The following is a 20,314-nucleotide window of genomic DNA, read 5'->3' as shown; positions in this document are numbered from 1 at the left end:
TTTAAGTGATTATAACATGAACATTTACCCTGCTTTCTCTAATCATCTTGCTATTCTCTATCTTGGAGGAGGTTCCATAGGAAAGCCTGTCTCTTAGCTGTCTAGGGGCCGAGTGGCTTCTTGGCTTGTATGTTCTGCACTGACAAATACCAACTTAATATGGGCTGTAACCACAAGGTAGACAATAGTAAAAAAAGAGAATGGAACCACTATAGGGATCACCTTTACTGTACAGAGACCTCAGAATATTGGCCACTGTAAACCTACCTCTTATGTTACAGTTTGAAAGGATCTTGATAAATAATTAAATCCCTTCCCTCATTTCATAAGTAGGAAACTGAGGTCCTCATGTTAAGAGGCAGAACCAGGACAAAATTCAGACCACTCTTTCACTTTATATTATATAAATTTTTTGTTATGAAAAATTTCAAAAATCATAGATGCACAAAGACTAAAATAATGAACTTTTATATACTCATCATCCAGGTTCAATAATTGTCAACCCGTTGCCTTTCTTGAACAACCAATTTTGCATCTGAGTCTGGTGTTATTTATATTCCTTTACAGAGCTGTTGAGAACCAATGTCTTACAGAGCATACCCCAGGCAAAGAAATGCAGGAATAGAAAGAGGACATACCACAACAAACAAAGGCAGGCTGTCAACAAATGCCTAAAATGTAGAAAATCTGCCTAAGTTATTTTTACAACAGTCTAGAAAACAGAGATTTGTTCTGAAAGGACACTGTTCCTTTAAATTACTTACTGATCCCACCCAGACCTTGCACCCTGGCCAAATGCCTGACCACTCTTGCTTTAACTTAGTCTAATAAACATGAATAAAAGATTGCAAAAGATCCCAAAGCAAAGACAATCTTTATTATCCACAAGAACAGAACAATATCAAATAGCCAACTCCATCCCCAAGCATGGTCCTTGCTATTGGTATTTGCTTAACCAGTCTTTAATTCCTGTTTGACAAACTTTATAAGGTAAGAAATAACTGTTTTGTTATAATCACTTGAAATCAGAAAGGACCATCTAGGAACTATGGAATATTAAAAGATATGCATACTTATGTGAAGAAAGCTTATCAAAAATTTTTAGCTTCTGCTATAACTTTAAATTTATTATTAGAAAAGTATGAATAACTGTTAAAATGTAAAATTTTTAAATTTATTTTACAGTTCTTTTTAAAATTAATTTTTTATTTGCAGTCTACCACATAGCAATGTAATGAAGTTAATATCTCTTGGGATGTCTTTTTCTTGATTTGGAACAAGTTTTTTAAAATTCAGAATTAATTACAGAAAACTTCATAACTTGGTTAGTTTGGCAATTTGAATAAAGTATTTGGTCATTTTATCTTCATGTAGAAATAAATGAGATGCAAACACTGTGAATAAAATTTGTAAACTCTGCTGAAAGATAATTTTATTTTTGAAAAATCATAAGATATAAAGTCATTTGGATTTATTGATCATGATATTTATCCAAAATAAATTTCAGGACAAAATGACAAAAATATGGCATTTGTTTAAAGATAATCATTGTTGCTGCATTTATAAAGTATAACCTATAGTACATAGAGACGCTTATATTTCTTTCATTTAACTAAAGGCATTTCTCCCCTAAAACTACTTTGCTTGTATGTGATATCTAAATGAGAGAAAGGTGAAAATTATTTAAAAAGAAGACAAAATAAAATATGCCAAAAGTGATTAGGAATGGGTGGGCTCTTAAGATGTCAAATTAATAAAGAAAGAGATTTCTGGAAGTCAAAGAAACTAAAAATCTAGAGAAAGGTGTAGGAGTGTCTTATGGATAATAACAGAAAACAGGAATAGCAAGACTTGGGTTTGGGAGACGTAGGTAAGAGATGTCAAAGCAAATAGTAATAAAATATGAGATATCGTGAGTATTGTTCATGAATAAGTTGTGTTGGTGAACACTGTATAGACAAGGCTTTAGGAATGAATTCATGATCATGTGCCAAGAAAATTGTGTGAGCGGGTGCTTAATTTTGGAAAGATAAGTCTTTATTTAAAACCAAGATTAAAGCCCAAAATGGGCCTATGAATGAGAAGGAAGTGGTTTCCTTCTCAGGATTCTGCATGGAAATCATCTTCTTTAGGTTTTTGAGGAATTTTCTTGATCATGTAGCTTGTGAATTCTCTCTTATTCTCAATGAAATTCAATTCTCAGTGTCTTTTTCCAAAACTTCTGAGAAGTTCCTTTATCTCAACAAAACAGAAAAGTCACATGTAAACCAGAGCATGGTGGTGTTACTCCCTGACCCTCTGAAAATGCAATAGCAGCTGTATTTTACTACATAGCCTTATCCTTACACTAATTTTCAGAGTTCAGTCCTTCTGTATTCTCTCATATTGTACATCCTCTGTGTTCTTTTACTTGGTTAGCAAGGGATTACTCGGGTATGGATGTCCTCCGTGTGTTCTATTTCCTCAGCCCACTTGTTCTTCTTTTTTAAAATACTCAGCCGTCTGCACATCTTAGTATACATGATCTGAGGAGCAGTTGACATTTTGCCAATTGCACTTGACGCACTTGCCAACAGATGCTTGGCCAGTTTAATAACAAAGTCTGTTTAATAAATGTTCTTCTAGATGATGCTATTGGAGGAACAGACTATGGCGTGGAGCCATCCATTGGGCCATTCCTAACCCAACAGCCTTGCTTCCCTTTGGTGTTCCTCCATCTGGCATGTAGGAAAGAAGTCAGTCACCCATCTCATTCCTCACTGTCTTTGCATATATTTCCACCCTCTATTCAGAGCCTGGAAAAAATCATGCTCATGATTTCCCAGTTCCTATTCTCTGAAGGCAAGGTGCCAAGAAGGAAAATGTGATTGCTCTTCCAGACATTCTGAAGTAAATATAGTTTAAGCAGGCAAGCATTTCCAAACTGGAGAACATTGGTACAAAGTAAGCTTTCTTGTTCCTTGGTGGGTATACTAAGTTAGCCACCATGATTCTTCTTTTGCCAGGGAGCCTGTGGGTTTAAAAATCATTTGGTGTGTAGCTAGGCATATTGAGTAATGAAGATAGCTGAAGATTTTCATACAGCATTAGATTTTTTCATTGTTAATCTATGCACAAAAATAGTTTCACAGGGCTGTTCAGAGGAGTGCTTCCTGATTTCAAGTCCTATTTCTGTCCATTAGTTTTTCCAGCTAACACTGAAAAAACTGAAAGTGTTGCTTAGAAGATCTATATATTTTTTGCTCCTACACTCTTCTGATGCATCATATGCAGCTGAGTCCAGCTTGGAACTCTGGTGGAGGTGAAGCTTCCAATGTAAGAGTAGAAAAGAGAAACTGGAGTCTATGGAAGCAGAAGGGCAATTTAATTTTTGACTTGACCTTTGAACTCATGGAAGTTGTACATGTAATATTAAGACTGAAATGGTGGTGGTTCTTTACACCTCCTGTAAAAATTTCGGGATCATCAGGACTTAGTTATAATGCAAGTGAACAAAACAACCTTGTAGCAATCTGATATCAACTTGAAGAGTGTGGGTATATCAGAGCAAAGCCTGTGACTGAGCCACAGTCACTACAAAGGGTAGGACTGAAATGTTTTTATATGGCTCTCCTCACTTCCTGTGCCCCATTAATAAAATGGGAAATTCAGACTACTTGGATGTAATTCTTTGAATATATAGAAATATTCACTGATAAATGTTTGGCTGTGATACTACGATTTATTTGGATTAAAAACTTCTAAAATATCAATATAGCTATTTTTCTATGAACAGGAATGCAAACCCTTTTCTCTTGTTACCTACCAGTTTTTAACTCAGCTGACTTGAAATTAAAAATTGCAAACACTATTCTATTAATGTATTTATAACTGATTTTCTATTAAAGGTGCTACAAGGCAGATGATTTTTCACAATCTACCATAATGTGGAACAAACATTTTGTCTTTTATCTCCTGCTTTTGCCAGCTTTTATGAGTCAAACAACATATGGACAAAGAAAGAAAGGATTGAAGTCCAATTTACTTGCAAGGAAAAATGATCTCCGGGGTAAAAAAAAAATGTTTTGTTTTGTTTTTAATCACAGGCATACCTCGGAAATATTGCAGGTTCCTTTCAAGACCACTGCAATAAAGTGAATATTTCAATAAAGAGAGTCAAGTGAATTTTTTGGTTTCCTAGTGCATACAAAAATTATGCTCAAGATATACTGTAGTCTATTAAATGTGCAATAGTGTTACATCTAAAAAAAAAGGACATACCTTAATCATAAAATACTTGCTAAAAATTTGCTAACCATCATCTGCGCTTTCAGTGAGTCATAATCACTGATCACAGATCATAACAAATGATAATGAAAATGTTTAAGATATTGCAAAAATGTGACACAGAGATATGAAGCAAGTAGATGCTGTTGGAAATACAGTGCCTATAGACTTGTTTAATTCAGGATTGCCCCATATCTTCAGTTTGTAAAAAACCCAACATCTGCAAAGTGCAATAAAACGAGGTTTGCCTGTGTTAGTTTAGCCTCTTAAACCACTAATATGAATTTTTCCAAATAGCAGTTGATGCAAATAGCACACTACACACATATATGCGACATTCTATTTTGATATATATTATGGTAATAATACACCCTACATATTTATACAGCATACTTGTAAAAACCTCAGTTTTTAAAGTTTTGTAGGGTATTTTTACATTTATTATCTCATTTGAGCCTCATAATAGCCTTGTAAAATGGGCATGACAGAGAAAGCCACTCTCATAAAGAAATTGAGGCCCAGCAAGGTTAAGTGACACACTCAAGGCCACAGGCAACTTAACTAGTAAGATACAGAGCCAGGATTCACACTTAAGTTTTCTACTTTTAAAGTTTCTTTTTCCCTTACTGTTGCTACAGTGTAATGTGTATAGTCATTTGAAAAGAGTAAGAAACAAAAAACACACCAAAACAAGATGGGGCCTCACCAATATGATCCACAACCTGACAATTAGGCAGAGTATTATTTACTTCTGGACAATTTTGTGCAATATTTGTTGAATTTATAAACTATAATGCAACTCTTTTTTTCCCCAGTTTAAGCAGATTTTATTTTGGGAAGATGCTCAGAATATATAGTATTTTGTTTATTTGCTTGCTTTTGACTTGCATGATTTTATAAGACGAAAAGAATTTATAAACTTGAGAGAGATTTAGTTTTCTTCAATTTAAGCCCTATCTCCATGTGCCTCTCCTTTTCACTTCCCTCTCTTCTCATAAACAAATAATACACAACACATCACCTTAGGGCTTTCATTATGCAAAGTTGTTTCATGAGTATGGATAAGTGTTGTGCCTAACCTATTTGTTCTGTTTCAGACTCCACTTGCTTCATAGATGTTGTCTTCATTGTGGACAGCTCTGAAAGTTCTAAACTTGTTCTCTTTGATAAACAGAAAGATTTTGTGCATAGCTTGAGTGACAGAGTTTTCCAGTTGACCTCGGTTTACTCCTTGAAATATGACATCAAACTGGCAGCCCTTCAGTTTAGCAGCTCTGTCCAAATTGATCCACCTTTTTCTTCCTGGAAGGATCTGCAGACTTTTAAACAGAGAGTCAAGTCTATGAATTTCATTGGGCAAGGTACCTTTTCTTATTATGCTATCACCAATGCCACTAGGCTGCTTAGGAGAGAAGGACGTAAGGATGGTGTGAAAGTGGCTTTGCTGATGACTGATGGCATTGACCATCCAAAGAATCCAGATGTTCAAAGTATTTCTGAAGATGCCAGAACTGCAGGAATATTATTTATCACCATTGGACTTTCCACTGTAGTCAATGAAGCCAAACTTCGTTTGATATCTGGGGATTCATCCAATGAACCCATTCTACTGTTAAGTGATCCAACCCTTGTAGATAAAATTCAGGATCGCCTGGTAGGTATTTAATAGGTTGGTTTTATATTTATTTTTTTCTTCACATCATAATATTGATATGTTAGTTACAAATTCTATAAGCATAAATATGGGATCAAAAAGATAAAAGAAAAAAATCTATCTTGGAAACGGAGAGGAGAATCTTTCTGAAGTCTCCACTTCCTTTAGACCAGATGAACTGGGAAAGTACCAGGCTCATTCCCTGGAAGTGCATTCCAAACATTATTGCTAGCCCATGCTGCAATCGCACATCACAGGCTCCTGATGTACATTCCATTTGTGTTCAATTTGTGGTTGGCTACATTTGTATTAAGTTGGCCTTTTCCCATTCCACAATTATTTTGCAGAATTATTTTGGACTCTGTCTTACCTACTGCCATATTCTGTTCCTATTATCTTCTTCCTTAGGCATTAACAGAGCCATCCAATTTACAATCCCCTGCAACCTGCAGTCACCCAACAGTTTCTCCCATCAGATCCATGAGCGTCTCTTGATTGACAGTTGTTATGTTAGTTATGATTGTTAGCTGTTATCAATGCTTTTCATTGATGATTGCCCAGCTGTGTGCGCCTTTGCTGCTTGGAAAAACACAAGGCAAAGCAATCAAAATGAAATCTCTCTTCACATTATTTCTCAAGAAACACATTCCTGGAGAAAATGTGGTTGATTAGGTAAAAGCTGAAAATTGATTTTCTTAAAAATACTGACTTTGTTTGCTTTCTTGAGAAGAGGGCAAGGCAAATGTGTTCTTTAGGGACTGAGCATTTCATATGGCTCTCTTCTATAGGTTGCAAAAAAATCTCAGGCCTTATTCCAGAGATTGTTTTGCCCTTTTGCCCTTTCCACCAATTCTTTTCTCCAATATTACTCTTATTTTTTTATCTGTTGTTTTTAGCAGGAGTCGCTGAGTTTAATCTAAATAATAGTTATCATGTCTTGAGTGCTCAGTGTATTAGGCATTGCTCTGAGTACATATTTTATTTTATTCATTGTTTACAATAATCTTAAAATATCCATACTATTATTATACTCATTTTATAGCTGAAAATTGAAGGCCAGGCAAACTCCAGAGTCTGCATACTTGATCCTGTAATCAGAATTGCTTGGAAACAGTTAAGCAATATCTTTCCTCCAAAGTTTCTGTTGTTTCTAGCCTTTTTTCCCTGGACTTTGGGGTGGCTGGGAGAGTTCTGCTGAGAACAGAAATGGTGGGCCCAGCTCCCAGGGTGCTTGGGTGAGTGCTCACTCTGAGCATCTCTTTTGCATCAAAGGGAAACGTGCAGGGGTGTCTGGCTAACTGTCTGGTCCTACCTGTGCCATAATTTAGGAGTCCTTACTAGTGAACTTAGAAAATTCCAGCATGTGCAGGAGAGAACCCTGGAGCTGTGCTAATGAGTCGCCAGCTGCTGACTATAGAAGATGAGGGACAAGCAGCCCCTTGTTTGGCCAGATGTGCAGGCTCAGAAGGTTCATACTCCCTGCAGACAAACCCGCACTGAGAGCTCCTGCCTAACTGAGAACACGGGCTCTTGGCAGCAGGCTTGAAGCAGAACTTTTTGTCTGTTTCTGAGGAAACCAGAAAATGACCAGGCTTGCTGACGACCCTGCTCTTCCTTAGCATCCTGGGACTTCTGCGTGTTTGTTCAGATGGGAGCTCTGTGAACAAGCCACTGCTTAGGGGGAGAGGCTCCTTTCCAAACACTTCCAGTATCCAAAGGGCTCACTAGGCTCTTCACTGTTTCAAATTGCCGCCTTGTAGGAGGCAGGACTTGATTCTTGGTCAGATGGTTGGAAAAATTCCTCATCTATTTCTATTACATTTCTGGTTGAATTTTTAAACTTTTTATTTTGAAATAAGTATGTAATTGCCTTTAAAGAATAAGCTAATTAGGTATAATTTAAGTACCAAACTGTGTCTATTTAAACTACACAATTCCAAGAGTTTTGATAGATGGATGTTTTCAAAAGTACCAACACAGTTAGGATACAGACCATTTCCATTACCCCCAGAAGTTTCCCCATGCCTCTTTGCAATATATCCTTGCCTTGCCTCTGCTACTGATGTAATTCTTGTCATTCTAGGTTAGTGTGCACTTTTTAGATTTTTATATAAATAAAGTGTACAGTGTACAGTATTCTTTTTGTGTCAGGCTTCTTATCCCCAGCAAAATGATTTTGAAATTCATCTGGGTTGTTTTTTGTATCAGCAGTTTATTCTTTAACAACAACAAAAAATTATATTAACATTACATTACTGATAAGTCATTTTGTGTTTTTTTTAGAAAGAATTGTTTTAAAGTTGAAGTACAATTGATATACAATATTGGTTTTAGGTGTAAAACATAGTGCTTCAACAATTATATACATTATGAAATGCTCACCACAGTAAGTGTAGTTAGTTACCAGCTGTCACCATAGAAAATAAGTCACGGGGATGAAAAGTACAGCATAGGGAATTCAGTCAATAATATTGTAATATCTTTGAATGGTGATAGTTTATTCCTTTTTACTGAGTAGTCTTTAGTTGAATTTAATGGATATGAGACAAATCAAGGAATCACTACGCATTCCACAACACTTCTAGTAGAAATTACTAGGTAAGAAACCCATGAAATTTTCCAGTTTTGAATTCCCCAAGAGAGATCTGAGATTCTAAACTAGAGAGAATATGTAAAATATTTTTAATGCTATTTATTATGATTTACACAACAGTGTTAATAAGAAACAATCTCCCATACATATTATTTTGTCCATTAGAAGAGTAAGAGAGTATATGTGGAGATCAAAATAAGTTATTTTCTCTATCATTTCTGAAGTTAAATATTAAAAAAACCTTTATGGGAATAAAGACTGTGACCAACTGTTCTTATTCTGAAGAGTATTAAGAAAAATATAAATTTAGTGTGTCCCCCCACTCACATACCAGGAAGGAATCAATGTGATTATTTCTATATCATCTTATAAACCTATGCTTAATTACTTAATTACAGTTCATTTCCCATTTTTTCATGGCTTCCTCTGTTTGGTGCCTTATTTCTGTTCTCTCAGATTTTGTAGTGGCTATTTGGCTACTGTATTAAGTTGCAAATATTTATTGTCATAGAGTTTGTAATTCCTTGTTACTAAGTAAGATCTTTATTCTCCTCCCATTTATTATCATGCTAGTAACTTTGGCACCTTCCTTACATTTCTGTCCCTTCCTCCTAGCACTGAACTCATACTCAATCCCCAGTTGGCTACTCCGTCCTAGCCTCCTCCTTTCATGTACACATCATCATAAAACTTGACTCCATTGATAAAATGTACCTTCTTTTGTAGAGGGAGAGTCTGTTTCTATCTTTTCCAGTTAAACTACAGTGTCCACCTAGATCGTAAGTGAACATGCCCTTCCCCTGCTTTGACCATATTCTCTCAGCTGTTCTCCACACGGCCTTCCTTTCTGCCCAAGTGAAAGCCCTCACTAGTTTCCAAGGTGTCTAGCTCTGTCCATGTGAGCCCTTCAGTCCACTCATTTTAAATGCGCTTCCTTTGTCTTACCACCTACACTAATCTTTATGACTTTTTTCCTCATGAACTTTGACATATAGGAAGAACAGCATTCCATCAATGAGTTGGTCCTTTGCATTCCTCTCCTTGAAATTACCCAGAAAACCCACCTATTCTGAGAAAGCATCATGTTACCCTCCCTCCCCCCACACCTAGCTCCTCTGTCCCACACAGCTTGCTCTGCACTGTTCTCTGGGGCTGATAGACTAGAAGTGCCCCTAGGGATGGAGCTTTGTTCTTTGTTTGAAACAGTCTTATCTTTTGCACAGTTTGGGGTCCATTTTTGTTTCCATAGAAATATGAATTCCAACAAACACAACATTAAATGACTTCCAGAAATAATTAGTTGTGTTGTTATGGTTTTAAGCCTCATGGCACATATTTTTAAGGAATAATATGGCAAAGCAGAAATTAAATTTCCAGAGAGCTGGAAAAAAGTGTAAAATTACATACCAAGCACAGAAGCACCTAAATTTATGAGTTTAAAAACTGATGTTGGATAATAGAAGGATATTGCTTATTATAAAAAGCTTGTAAAGTGACAAAACTTTGAATTTTTCTTTATTTCAGCTGTTGTTTTAAAAATTACAATTTGACTTGAATTATTTGTTGACTTATTGTCTCTTGAATTCCTTTTGAATTCCTTTTCCCTAGTTTCCTCCTAGAAAAAAAAGATTCTGACATGTGTTTTAAATATTTTCATAATTTGGATCATATTTTATATATCCATTTGTAAGATGGTTTCTCACTTAATGTTTTGGAGATTTTTCTATGTTGAAATGTGTAGGTCCAATCCATTCATTTTGCCAATTAGTATTTCACTTATTGACTCATTCCAGTATTGATAGATATTTTAGTTATTTCCAATTTTTCACTATTAAAAACAAATGCTGAAATATACAAGGAACAAGAATTTCTCTATGGTATGTCTGGAAGGGATGTCAGGATAACAGTAGAAATAAGGACTTGTCTGGGTAGCCTACAGCTAAAGTCTACACGTTGTCAGCTTTCTGGGCACAGCTAAGTGTTCTAGAGAGGGGGAATGCCATTTTGTATTGACTTTGTCAGTGTACCATTTCTCCATAGATGTACTAGTTCTTACAGATACAAGTCTCATCTGCTCTCAGCTTGGATTTAACTGGCTAGTAATTTAATATCACTGGGATGTCAAGGAGGTGGATGGAAGAGAGAAAAAAGAATGTAGGTGAGACTAAATTTTGTAGGGTCTGTGGCTGGAGTTTTATGACTTCTGAGACCATTTCATCAAAACTTCTCATTTTATGTATGTGGAAAATACCCAGAAGGATTATAGGACTTGCCCAAGGCCACATGGCTGGTTAACGGTAGAAGCAAGATAAAATCCCTTTATAACACTTGAATTAATTAAACTAATATTTTCCCCTAAGTTTTCCTCCCATTAAATCACAACAGCCACTGAAAGCATTTTACTGTAGTGTCCCTCTATGCTATTAGTTTGTATGGAAATAAAAAGCAGTAAAACAAAACTAAAGAGATGTGGAATCCTCCATAAAGGTACAACTCTGACTTACCCTTAACTTCCTCATGATGTCATTTTTAGTATCTTGCAACAAATAGTCTAGTGTTTTTTATTTGTTTTTTCTCATATGCATATTGCCTCTTTTGATTCAGTCATAATGCAATGGTTTGACTCACAATTTTTACCTTAAGAGAGCAATAATTCTATCTAGAAACATATGTTAATTTCTTTCCAGTATTTGACTTCAGACATGGCCTCCAGTGCACACCTGTCTGGAATAACCCCATTGAGCTGAGGTGGGATAGTGCGGCCTAGCTATTGGACAAAAACCAGGTTTTGAGTTTTTCTAAAATTATGAATATGAACCCATTTTGAAAAAATATTCTGGTTAATTCATTCCTGTGTGGTTAAGTATGAAGAAGCACTGAACTTGGTCAGGTGGCTCAGCCCAAGCGTGTGACCTTGGGCAAGTCACAGCACTGCCGACCCAAGTTTCCTTATGGCAAATGAGAGGTTGCACCTGATTGACTTCTAAGGTTCTCTAAGAGTTCATGACATTATTACCTTAAAGTTAATGTTTTAATGCTGAAAAACAAGTGCACATATGTATAGAGATGAAAAAATAAAATAAAATGTACATTTATGTATTCTGCCTAAGTCTTTGTAAGCAGAAGTGGGAAATTTTTCATTATGACTGATTATTATATGACTCAGAATGTTCCCTGGGTGGTTGGCTGGTAGACTTTATTGCTTTTACAAGGATAAAAAGGCTGAATTGCTATTCTTCTTGGAAATTGCATATCCCATAGGGAATAATTAACGCTAATAAGAAGGCGGTAGCAGAACCATGAATTGAGTTAATGTTTCATTCTTTTTTCCTTCCTAGGATATCTTATTTGAAAAGAAGGTAAGCACCACATGCTTTGATTCCTATGAATTCCTCTAAAAGTTTGCATAACCAAATCAGTATTATAAATCACATTAGAAGATACAGCGTGACTAAATAAAAATGCTTAATTCTTTTTACAACGAGCCCCTCTATTTTGAGGCAGTCATCTGATTTCTTTTATGCCACCATATCTACTGCAGATTGGGAAGTGTTTAAAAAGTAAGAAATATTTAATATAATTTTAGAAATCAATTGTAAGCAGATGGCATATTGCTTGCTTACTTTGATATGACTTCCATTATTCTAAGCACGTCTCTGACACCAGCTACTCATACGGGTGTTCTACCTAGGGAGGTGTGTGGTATTGGCCAGGCTTAGGCCTCTGTTCCTCAGAGAGGGAGCTCAGTCACCCCCTGCTGCCTAATGATTGACTTTAAGCTCATTCTCCTTCCTGATGGTAGCAACTAGACCAGGTGGCAAAGTACACTGGCCGGTGTGGGTTGGAAAGTATTTAGCATGGTGGATGCTCATCAGCTTGCTGAGGACTCCAGTACTAGACGTGCATTTCTTAATGCAGTTAGGAACATCTGAGCTTTGTTCTATAAACTGCTTATCTAACATTAGGAAATTAATAGGTAGTATTGCAAAATATACGAGGAGCCAACAAAACCTTCTAGAGCACCAGGTCTTACTGAATTATACTTGCTAAGTTACACCATTATTTTATGTGCCATTAAGACAGGAAAAAAACTCTGCCAATTAAACTATGATACAGTAACTTCTCAACAACAGCAATTTTCATTTTATACTTAGGGTAAGAGTCCTTTTAGGTTTAATTAGATATAAATTTTTAAAATCTTCTATCACTTTTCTGCATACATTAAGGGAGAATATAATCAAACGAAATTGGTTATTTCTAAAACTTCTTCAAATCCTGAGTCTAAATCATTTTTTGTCTTGGAGTCACTTTTGCCCTTGTTTTTCCACACAATGCCGGCCTCTGTGCCATCAGGACCTTGGCGATGAAGCATTTCTGGAGAGGGCTCCAGTAGTGTTCCTGGAGCTTTCTTTCATTCCATTCTGTGAATTTTGAAGTGCATGTGAAGAAAATAAAAATTTCATCATAATCAGGCCTGATTCATATAAAACTCATCTGATTTCAGAGATATTGAAGAAAAATGTGCATCTTGAAATTGATAAAATATGGTATAGATTAAATGTTTTCCTTTGTTGAGTAAAGTATTTATTTCTATATTATTGAGCTTTGATGTGTTATATAAGAGAAATAGTAGAAATTCCAAAAATCCACTGAAAATTTTTATTTTCCCCTCTTAAGTGGCAACTAGATGTTATATATGGGATGGGAGTTCTATTTTATTTAATCACGGAAATGTTTAATAATACCTTATTAGCTGGCTCTTACTAGATCTGAGTTTTCCTAGAATTTAATAGGGAGCTGCAAAATCTTCATAAATTCGCAAGGTACAGTTTCTGCAAGGGAGTGTTCTATTTAGTTATGTACTGAATGAGATTTTAAATGTTATATTCCACTGTGTGTTAATTGTATTTCATTATTGATTCAGTGTGAACACAAGATCTGTGAATGTGAGAAGGGGGATCCAGGTGATCCAGGGCCTCCCGTGAGTATATTTCTACTTTGCACTTTCTATCAAGTCAGGAAGATGACAGCTCCACTCACACTTGAAAACACTAGGGCTGTTCTGTGCTGTTGGAAGGTAGTTGTGTACAAATAGCAGCAAAAATGGAAATGCTGTTTCTTTCTTTTATTCCTAATGGGATACATTCTGCCCTTAGAAATAAGCCTAGGATTGTGCTGACCTGAACTAAGGGTAGATTTGGTTCAAAATGATGAAGTTGTTTTCACAGAGGATATTTCAGCATCACTTCTGATGTGGTAACCGAGGCCAGAATTTCTCAATCCTGAACTGAAATTTTAGAAAAAGAGATCATGCAAATCCTCAGTGCTTTAGGCAAAACTTTATCCTATCCCACCCAGAAGCAAGTGGCACAGACCCCCCTGGAAGTTAACTGTGGTTTCACTGTATCCACGGGCAACACTGTGTGGCCTGACCAGGAGGAAGTTGGTCAGGAAGCTTTGGGGAATAGAGTGAATTAATGAAATGGAAGTAACCACTTGGAAGCCAGAGGTAAATAGCAGGATTTACAGTGACTCAGTACTTGAAAAGAGAATCCCAAAAGGAGAACTTCCTTTATATTCTGGCCTAATATCTGGTAGGTACCATGTCTATGCTGGGAGGGCATTTGCAATGACATCATGATGACTGGAGATGCTGAGCATTCCTCTGACTCATATCATTAGATGCATCCATGCTGCAATTCACTATTCCATTTACATGTGATCTCAAAACTTAGAGACCAAAAGCCTAGTAGAGATATTTCACAAAAATGCATGGATACAATTTTTGAACTAATTCTTGTATCTGATGTTTTTTTTTTCAAACCATTCCACCAATCAAGGGAGTGTTTGTCTTTTTTTTCTTCAAAATATAAGTAGGATACATTACATGATAATGTGGAAGACAGTAGAAGCTGGTTTCTAAACTTCTCTTCCTATGAAGTCTTAGTTTATACTTGTTACATCAAGAGATTGCCTAGGGAAGGTTTACTTGGGATATTCAATTATGGTTTGGAATGAACAGGAAGCTAATTTATAGTTGCTGAACTAATCTGATAATTTAGTCACTCTGTGTTGTTGGAGGAGATTACTGTACTGTTTTAACGGGTAGCCATAGAACTGTGTTATTTAACATTTATTGAATGTCCCCAAAACCAGTTCTGAGAAAAGCAAGCTTTTTGGCAGTTTGAGAATGGGAAAACAAAATGCATTTCTGGAACAAGATTAAAGAACTCTCTTCCCTCATCTTTTGAGATTGTCCCTTGGACATCAGGAAGAGGGAGAAATTATCCTCTTTAGGGCAAATGTAGAGAATCTGCGTACTCAAGACTGTGCAGTCTTCCTGGTGTGTAGTAAAGGAGAGATCAGAGTTGAATCTCTGATGTGCATGTAAAGCTTTTCACAGTCTTCCCTCATTTTATGGGATGAAGCTGATTAGAAATTATTGCAAGGTGTAGGAAACTAGTAGGATGCCCTGCTCAATATCGTATTTTCCCCTTTGCTTTCAGGGTACACATGGAAACCCAGGTATCAAAGGAGAGCGAGGACCAAAAGGAAACCCGGTAATGCATAAAGATATTTCCTTTAAACCAGCATATCTTCTTTTAGATTTATTTAAAGAACAAAAATTAAGAAAACAAAGAGCATTGCAGCATCTGTCAATGCCAAAAATCTGATGATTTCTGTACAGAATATAGGATGCCCATTTCCTGCTCTATCTATCTGGCTTGTGTTAGTTTGCATTTACAAAATTCTAAGTAACATATGACAACTATTTTAGTCAACAAGTGTAGGAAACCTAGAGACATGGAAAAATATAGAAAACTGTACATACGTAATGGTGGCCCAATTTAATTACCACAATATTCCATGAATTACTAACAGATATCCCATATCAGATTGATGTTGGATCTTATGTTTTTATACACCCACTTTATACATAATGGACCTATGATAATAATAGAAAAAAACACCAGATTGTCTCTTACTCCCAGACCATTTTCAGGCATTTCCTCAATTTTTTTCTTTGTGTACACATTTTTAAAAAGTCCTTGATTATTATTTTAAAAATCAGATCATGGTTAGGACGATGGTCTTATGGTCTTCCAAGTCCAAGAGAAGCTCAAGGAATCACAGGAGAGAGATTAGCGATATAACTACTCCATATTTTAAGACATTATTCTGCATAATGAAAACTAATAATTAAAATAAAGAGGAAAACATACTGGGAAATATTTTCATCAAATACAATGGACTGTGTTACTTTCTGTGTTGGCCAAGACTACAAAACAGATGAGACAACATCAAACCTCTAGTAATTAAATGATCAAAGGACACAAACAATTTTCAAGAGAGGAAGTAAAACTAGTAAATGTTTAATTTCACTGGATAATGAATGAAATTTAAATAGAGACAATGAAGTATCTTTAATACTAATTATCCACATTTTACAAACTTTGGAGTCCAGTGTTGTTGGGTAGGCTGTTCGTCAGAGAGCAATTTTCTAGTTTACAACGTTTGTTTCTTTTCTGTGTTTTCAATTTGCAAAAACATTTCTTACAGTAGGTAACAAAGCAACACCAAAATAATAACAACTAGTGATAGCAATGTGGTGATATAAGTGGTTTGCTCTTTATTGCAAAGGTAGGCACAAACATTTTGGAAAGCAATTAAGTACTGCCTAAGCAGCATTCAAACAGTCAAAATTTTCACCCAATAACTTCATTTCTGAGAATATATTTAGGGAGGTAATATAATAAGTTACAGGCATGAAAGTATTTTTGCCAAATGCCTGCTTGTCAAGGAGTATCCTTGGGTGACTTTACAATACACACACAAGAACATGCATACAGCCCTACACTCACATGCTATTGGTCCAAATTGATGCCATCATGTCTTCTTTTTGCTTTGTTCAAGAGTTGTTATAAGTCTATGCTCACATGTCATTTATTTTTATTTATTTATATATATTAAAAAAATTTTTTTTTGGTATCATTAATATACAATTACATGAGCAACATTGTGGTTACTAGCTTCCCCCTATTATCAAGTTCCCACCACATACCCTATTACAGCCACTGTCCATCAGTGTAGTAAGATGCTACAGAGTCACTACTTGTCTTCTCTGTGCTATACTGCCTTCCCCATGCATCCCCACATTATGTGTGCTAATCATAACACCACTTATTCCCCTTATCCCTCCCTTCCCAGCCATCCTCCCCAGTCCCTTTCCCTTTGGTAACTGTTAGTCCATTCTTGGGTTCTGTAGGGCTGCTGCTGTTTTGTTCCTTCAGTTTTTTCTTTGTTCTTATACTCCACATATGAGTGAAATCATTTGGTACTTGTCTTTCTCCGCCTGGCTTATTTCACTGAGCACAAAACCTTCTAGGTCCATCCATGTTGTTGCAAATGGTAGGATTTGTATTCTTTTTATGGCTGAACAATATTCCATTGTGTATATGTACCACATCTTCTTTATCCATTCTTCTACTGATGAACACTTAGGTTGCTTCCATTTCTTGCCTATTGCAAATAGTTCTGTGATAAACATAGGGGAGCATATGTCTTTTTGAAACTGGGATCCTGCATTCTTAGGGTAAATTCCTAGGAGTGGAATTCCTGGATCAAATGGTATTTCTAGTTTCAGTTTTTTGAGGAACCTCCATACTGCTTTCCACAATGGTTGAACTAATTTACATTCCCACCAACAGTGTAGGAGGGTTCCCCTTTCTCCTCATCCTTGCCAACATTTGTTGTTGTTTGTCTTTTGGATGTTGACCATCCTAACTGGTGTGAGGTGATACCTCATTGTGGTTTTAATTTGCATATCTCTGATGATTAGCAACATGGAGCATCTTTTCAGGTGCCTGTTGGCCATCTGAATTTCTTCTTTCGAGAAGTGTCTGCTTAGCTCCTCTGCCCATTTTTTAATTGGATTATTTGCTTTTTTGTTTGTTGAGGTGCATAAGCTCTTTGTATATTATGGATGTCAACCCCTTATCGGATATGTCATTTATGAATATACTCTCCCATACTGTAGTATGCCTTTTTGTTCTACTAATGGTGTCCTCTGCTGTACAGAAGCTCTTTAGTTTGAGATAGTCCCACTTGTTCATTTTTGCTTTTGTTTCCCTTGCTTGTGGAGATGTGTTCATAAAGAAGTTGTTCATGTTTATGTCCAAGAGAGTTTTGCCTATGTTTTCTTCTAAGAGTTTTATGGTTTCATGACTTACATTCAGGTCTTTGATCCATTCTGAGTTTACTTTTGTGTATGGAGTTAGACAGTAATCAAGTTTCATTCTCTTGCATGTAGCTGTCCAGTTTTGCCAACACCAGCTGTTGAAGAGGCTGTCATTTCCCCGTTGAATATCCATGGCTCTTTTATCATATATTAATTGACCATCTATGCTTGGGTTAATATCTTGACTCTCTATTCTGTTCCACTGGTCTTTGGGTCTGTTCTTGTGCCAGTACCAAATTGTCTTGATTAGTGTGGCATTGTAGTAGAGCTTGAAGTTGGGGAGCATAATCCCCCAGCTTTATTATTCCTTCTCAGGATTGTTTTGGCTATTTGGGGTCTTTTGTGGTTCCATATGAATTTTAGAACTATTTGATCCACTTTGTTGAAGAATGCTCTCAGTATTTTGATAGGGATTGCATTGAAACTGTAGATTGATTTAGGCAGGATGACCATTTTGACAATATTAATTCTTCCTACCCAAGAGCATGGGATGAATTTCCATTTATTAGTGTCCTCTTTAATTTCTCTTAAGAGTGTCTTGTAGTTTTCAGGGTATAGGTCTTTCACTTCCTTGGTTAAGTTTATTCCTAAGTATTTTATTCTTTTTGATGCAATTGTGGATGCAATTGTTTTCCTGATTTCTCTTTCTGCTAGTTCATCGTTGGTATATAGGAATGCCACAGATTTCTGTGTATCAATTTTGTATCCTGCAACTTTGCAGAATTCAGATATTAGTTCTAGTAGTTTTGGAGTGGATTCTGTAGGGTTTTCATGTACAATATCATGTCATCTTCAAACAGGGACAGTTTGACTTCTTTACCAATCTGGATGCCTTTTATTCTTTGTGTTGTGTGATTGTCATGGCTAGGACCTCCAGTACTATGTTGAATAAAAGTGGGGAGAGTGGGCGTCCTTGTCTTATTCCTGATCTTAGAGGAAAAGCTTTCAGCATCTCACTGTTAAGTATGATGTTGGCTGTGGGTTTGTTATATATGGCCTTTAATATGTTGAGGTACTTGCCCTCTATACCCATTTTGTTGAGAGTTTTTATCATGAATGGATGTTGAATTTTGTTGAATGCTTTTTCAGTGTCTATGGAGATGATCATGTGGTTTTTGTTCATCTTTTTGTTGATGTGGTGGATAATGTTGATGGATTTTTGAATGTTGTACCATCCATCCTTGCATCCCTAGGTTGAATCCCACTTGGTCATGGTGTATGATCCTCTTGATGTATTTTTGAATTTGGTTTGTTAAAATTTTGTTGAGTGTTTTTGCATCTATGTTCATTAGGGATATTGCTCTGTAGTTTTCTTTTTTTGTGGTGTCTTTGCCTGGTTTTGGTATTAGAGTGATGCTGGCTTCATAGAATGAGTTTGGGAGTATTCCCTCCTCTTCTGTTTTTTGAAAAACTTTAAGGAGAATGGGTATTATGTCTTCTCTATATATCTGATAAAATTCAGTGGTGAATCCATCTTGCCCGGGTGTTTTGTTCTTGGGTAGTTTTTTGATTACCAATTCAACTTTGTTGCTGGTAATTGGTCTGTTTAGATTTTCTGTTTCTTCCTTGGAGTCTTGGAAGGTTGTATTTTTCTAGAAAGTTGTCTATTTCTTCTAGGTTATCCAGCTTGTTAGCATATAGATTTTCATAGTATTCTCTAATAATTCTTTGTATTTCTGTGGTGTCCATTGTGATATTTCCTTTCTCATTTCTGATTCTGTTTATATGTGTAGATTCTCTTTTTCTCTTAATAAGTCTGGCTAGGGGTTCATCTATTTTGTTTATTTTCTCAAAGAACCAGCTCTTGGTTTCACTGATTTTTTTCTATTGTTTTATTCTTCTCAATTTTATTTATTTCTTCTGTGATCTTTATTCTGTCCCCCCTTCTGCTGATTTTGGGCCTCATTTTTCTTTTTCTAGTTTCAATAATTGTGAATTTAGACTATTCATGTAGGATTATTCTTCCTTCTTTATATAGGTCTGGACTGCTGTATACATTCCTCTTAGAACTGCCTTTGCTATGACCCACAGAAGTTGGGGCATTGTGCTGTTATTTTCATTTGTCTCCATATATTGCTTGATCTCTGTTTTAATTTGGTCATTGATCCATTGATTATTTTGGAGCATGTTGTTAAGCCTCCATATATTTGTGAACCTTTTTGATTTCTTTGTATAATTTATTTCTAGTTTTATACCTTTGTGATCTGAGAAGTTGGTTGGTAGAATTTCAATCTTTTTGAATTTACTGAGGCCCTTTTTGTGGCCTAGTATGTGGCCTATTCTGAGAAATGTTCAATGTGTACTTGAGAAGAATATGCATCCTGCTGCTTTTGGCTGGAACATTCTATAGATGTCTGTTTGGTTCATCTGTTCTAATGTGTTGTTTAGCGCCTCTGTGTCATTACTTATTTTTTGTCTGGTTCATCTGTCATTTGGAGCGAATGGTGTGTTGAAGTCTCCTAAAATGAATGCATTGCATTCTGTTTCCTCTTTTAATTCTGTTAGTATTTGTTTCACATATGTAGGTGCTCCTGTGTTGGTTGCATAGATATTTATAATGGTA

At 36.0% G+C, this 20,314-nt stretch overlaps 1 protein-coding gene across 3 annotated transcripts in view; it reads left to right on the top strand.

Moving 5' to 3' along the window:
* Nucleotides 1–852: 852 nt before the first annotated feature.
* Nucleotides 853–20,314, top strand: part of COL28A1 (collagen type XXVIII alpha 1 chain) — a 178,389-nt gene continuing 158,927 nt past the window's right edge. For all 3 annotated transcript variants that reach the window (XM_057504546.1, XM_036894570.2, XM_036894569.2), the window contains exons 1-6: nt 853–990; nt 3,888–4,048; nt 5,364–5,920; nt 11,852–11,872; nt 13,438–13,494; nt 15,020–15,073. In XM_057504546.1, the coding sequence (XP_057360529.1) occupies nt 3,925–4,048; nt 5,364–5,920; nt 11,852–11,872; nt 13,438–13,494; nt 15,020–15,073 (813 nt within the window). In that variant the 5' untranslated portion in view covers nt 853–990; nt 3,888–3,924. The remainder of the gene's footprint in view (nt 991–3,887; nt 4,049–5,363; nt 5,921–11,851; nt 11,873–13,437; nt 13,495–15,019; nt 15,074–20,314) is intronic.

Source organism: Manis pentadactyla, chromosome 7 (genome assembly GCF_030020395.1).
Source record: "Manis pentadactyla isolate mManPen7 chromosome 7, mManPen7.hap1, whole genome shotgun sequence".
NCBI lineage: Eukaryota > Metazoa > Chordata > Mammalia > Pholidota > Manidae > Manis > Manis pentadactyla.
Note: the sequence above shows the minus strand (reverse complement) of the source record. Positions and strands in the feature narration are given on the sequence as shown.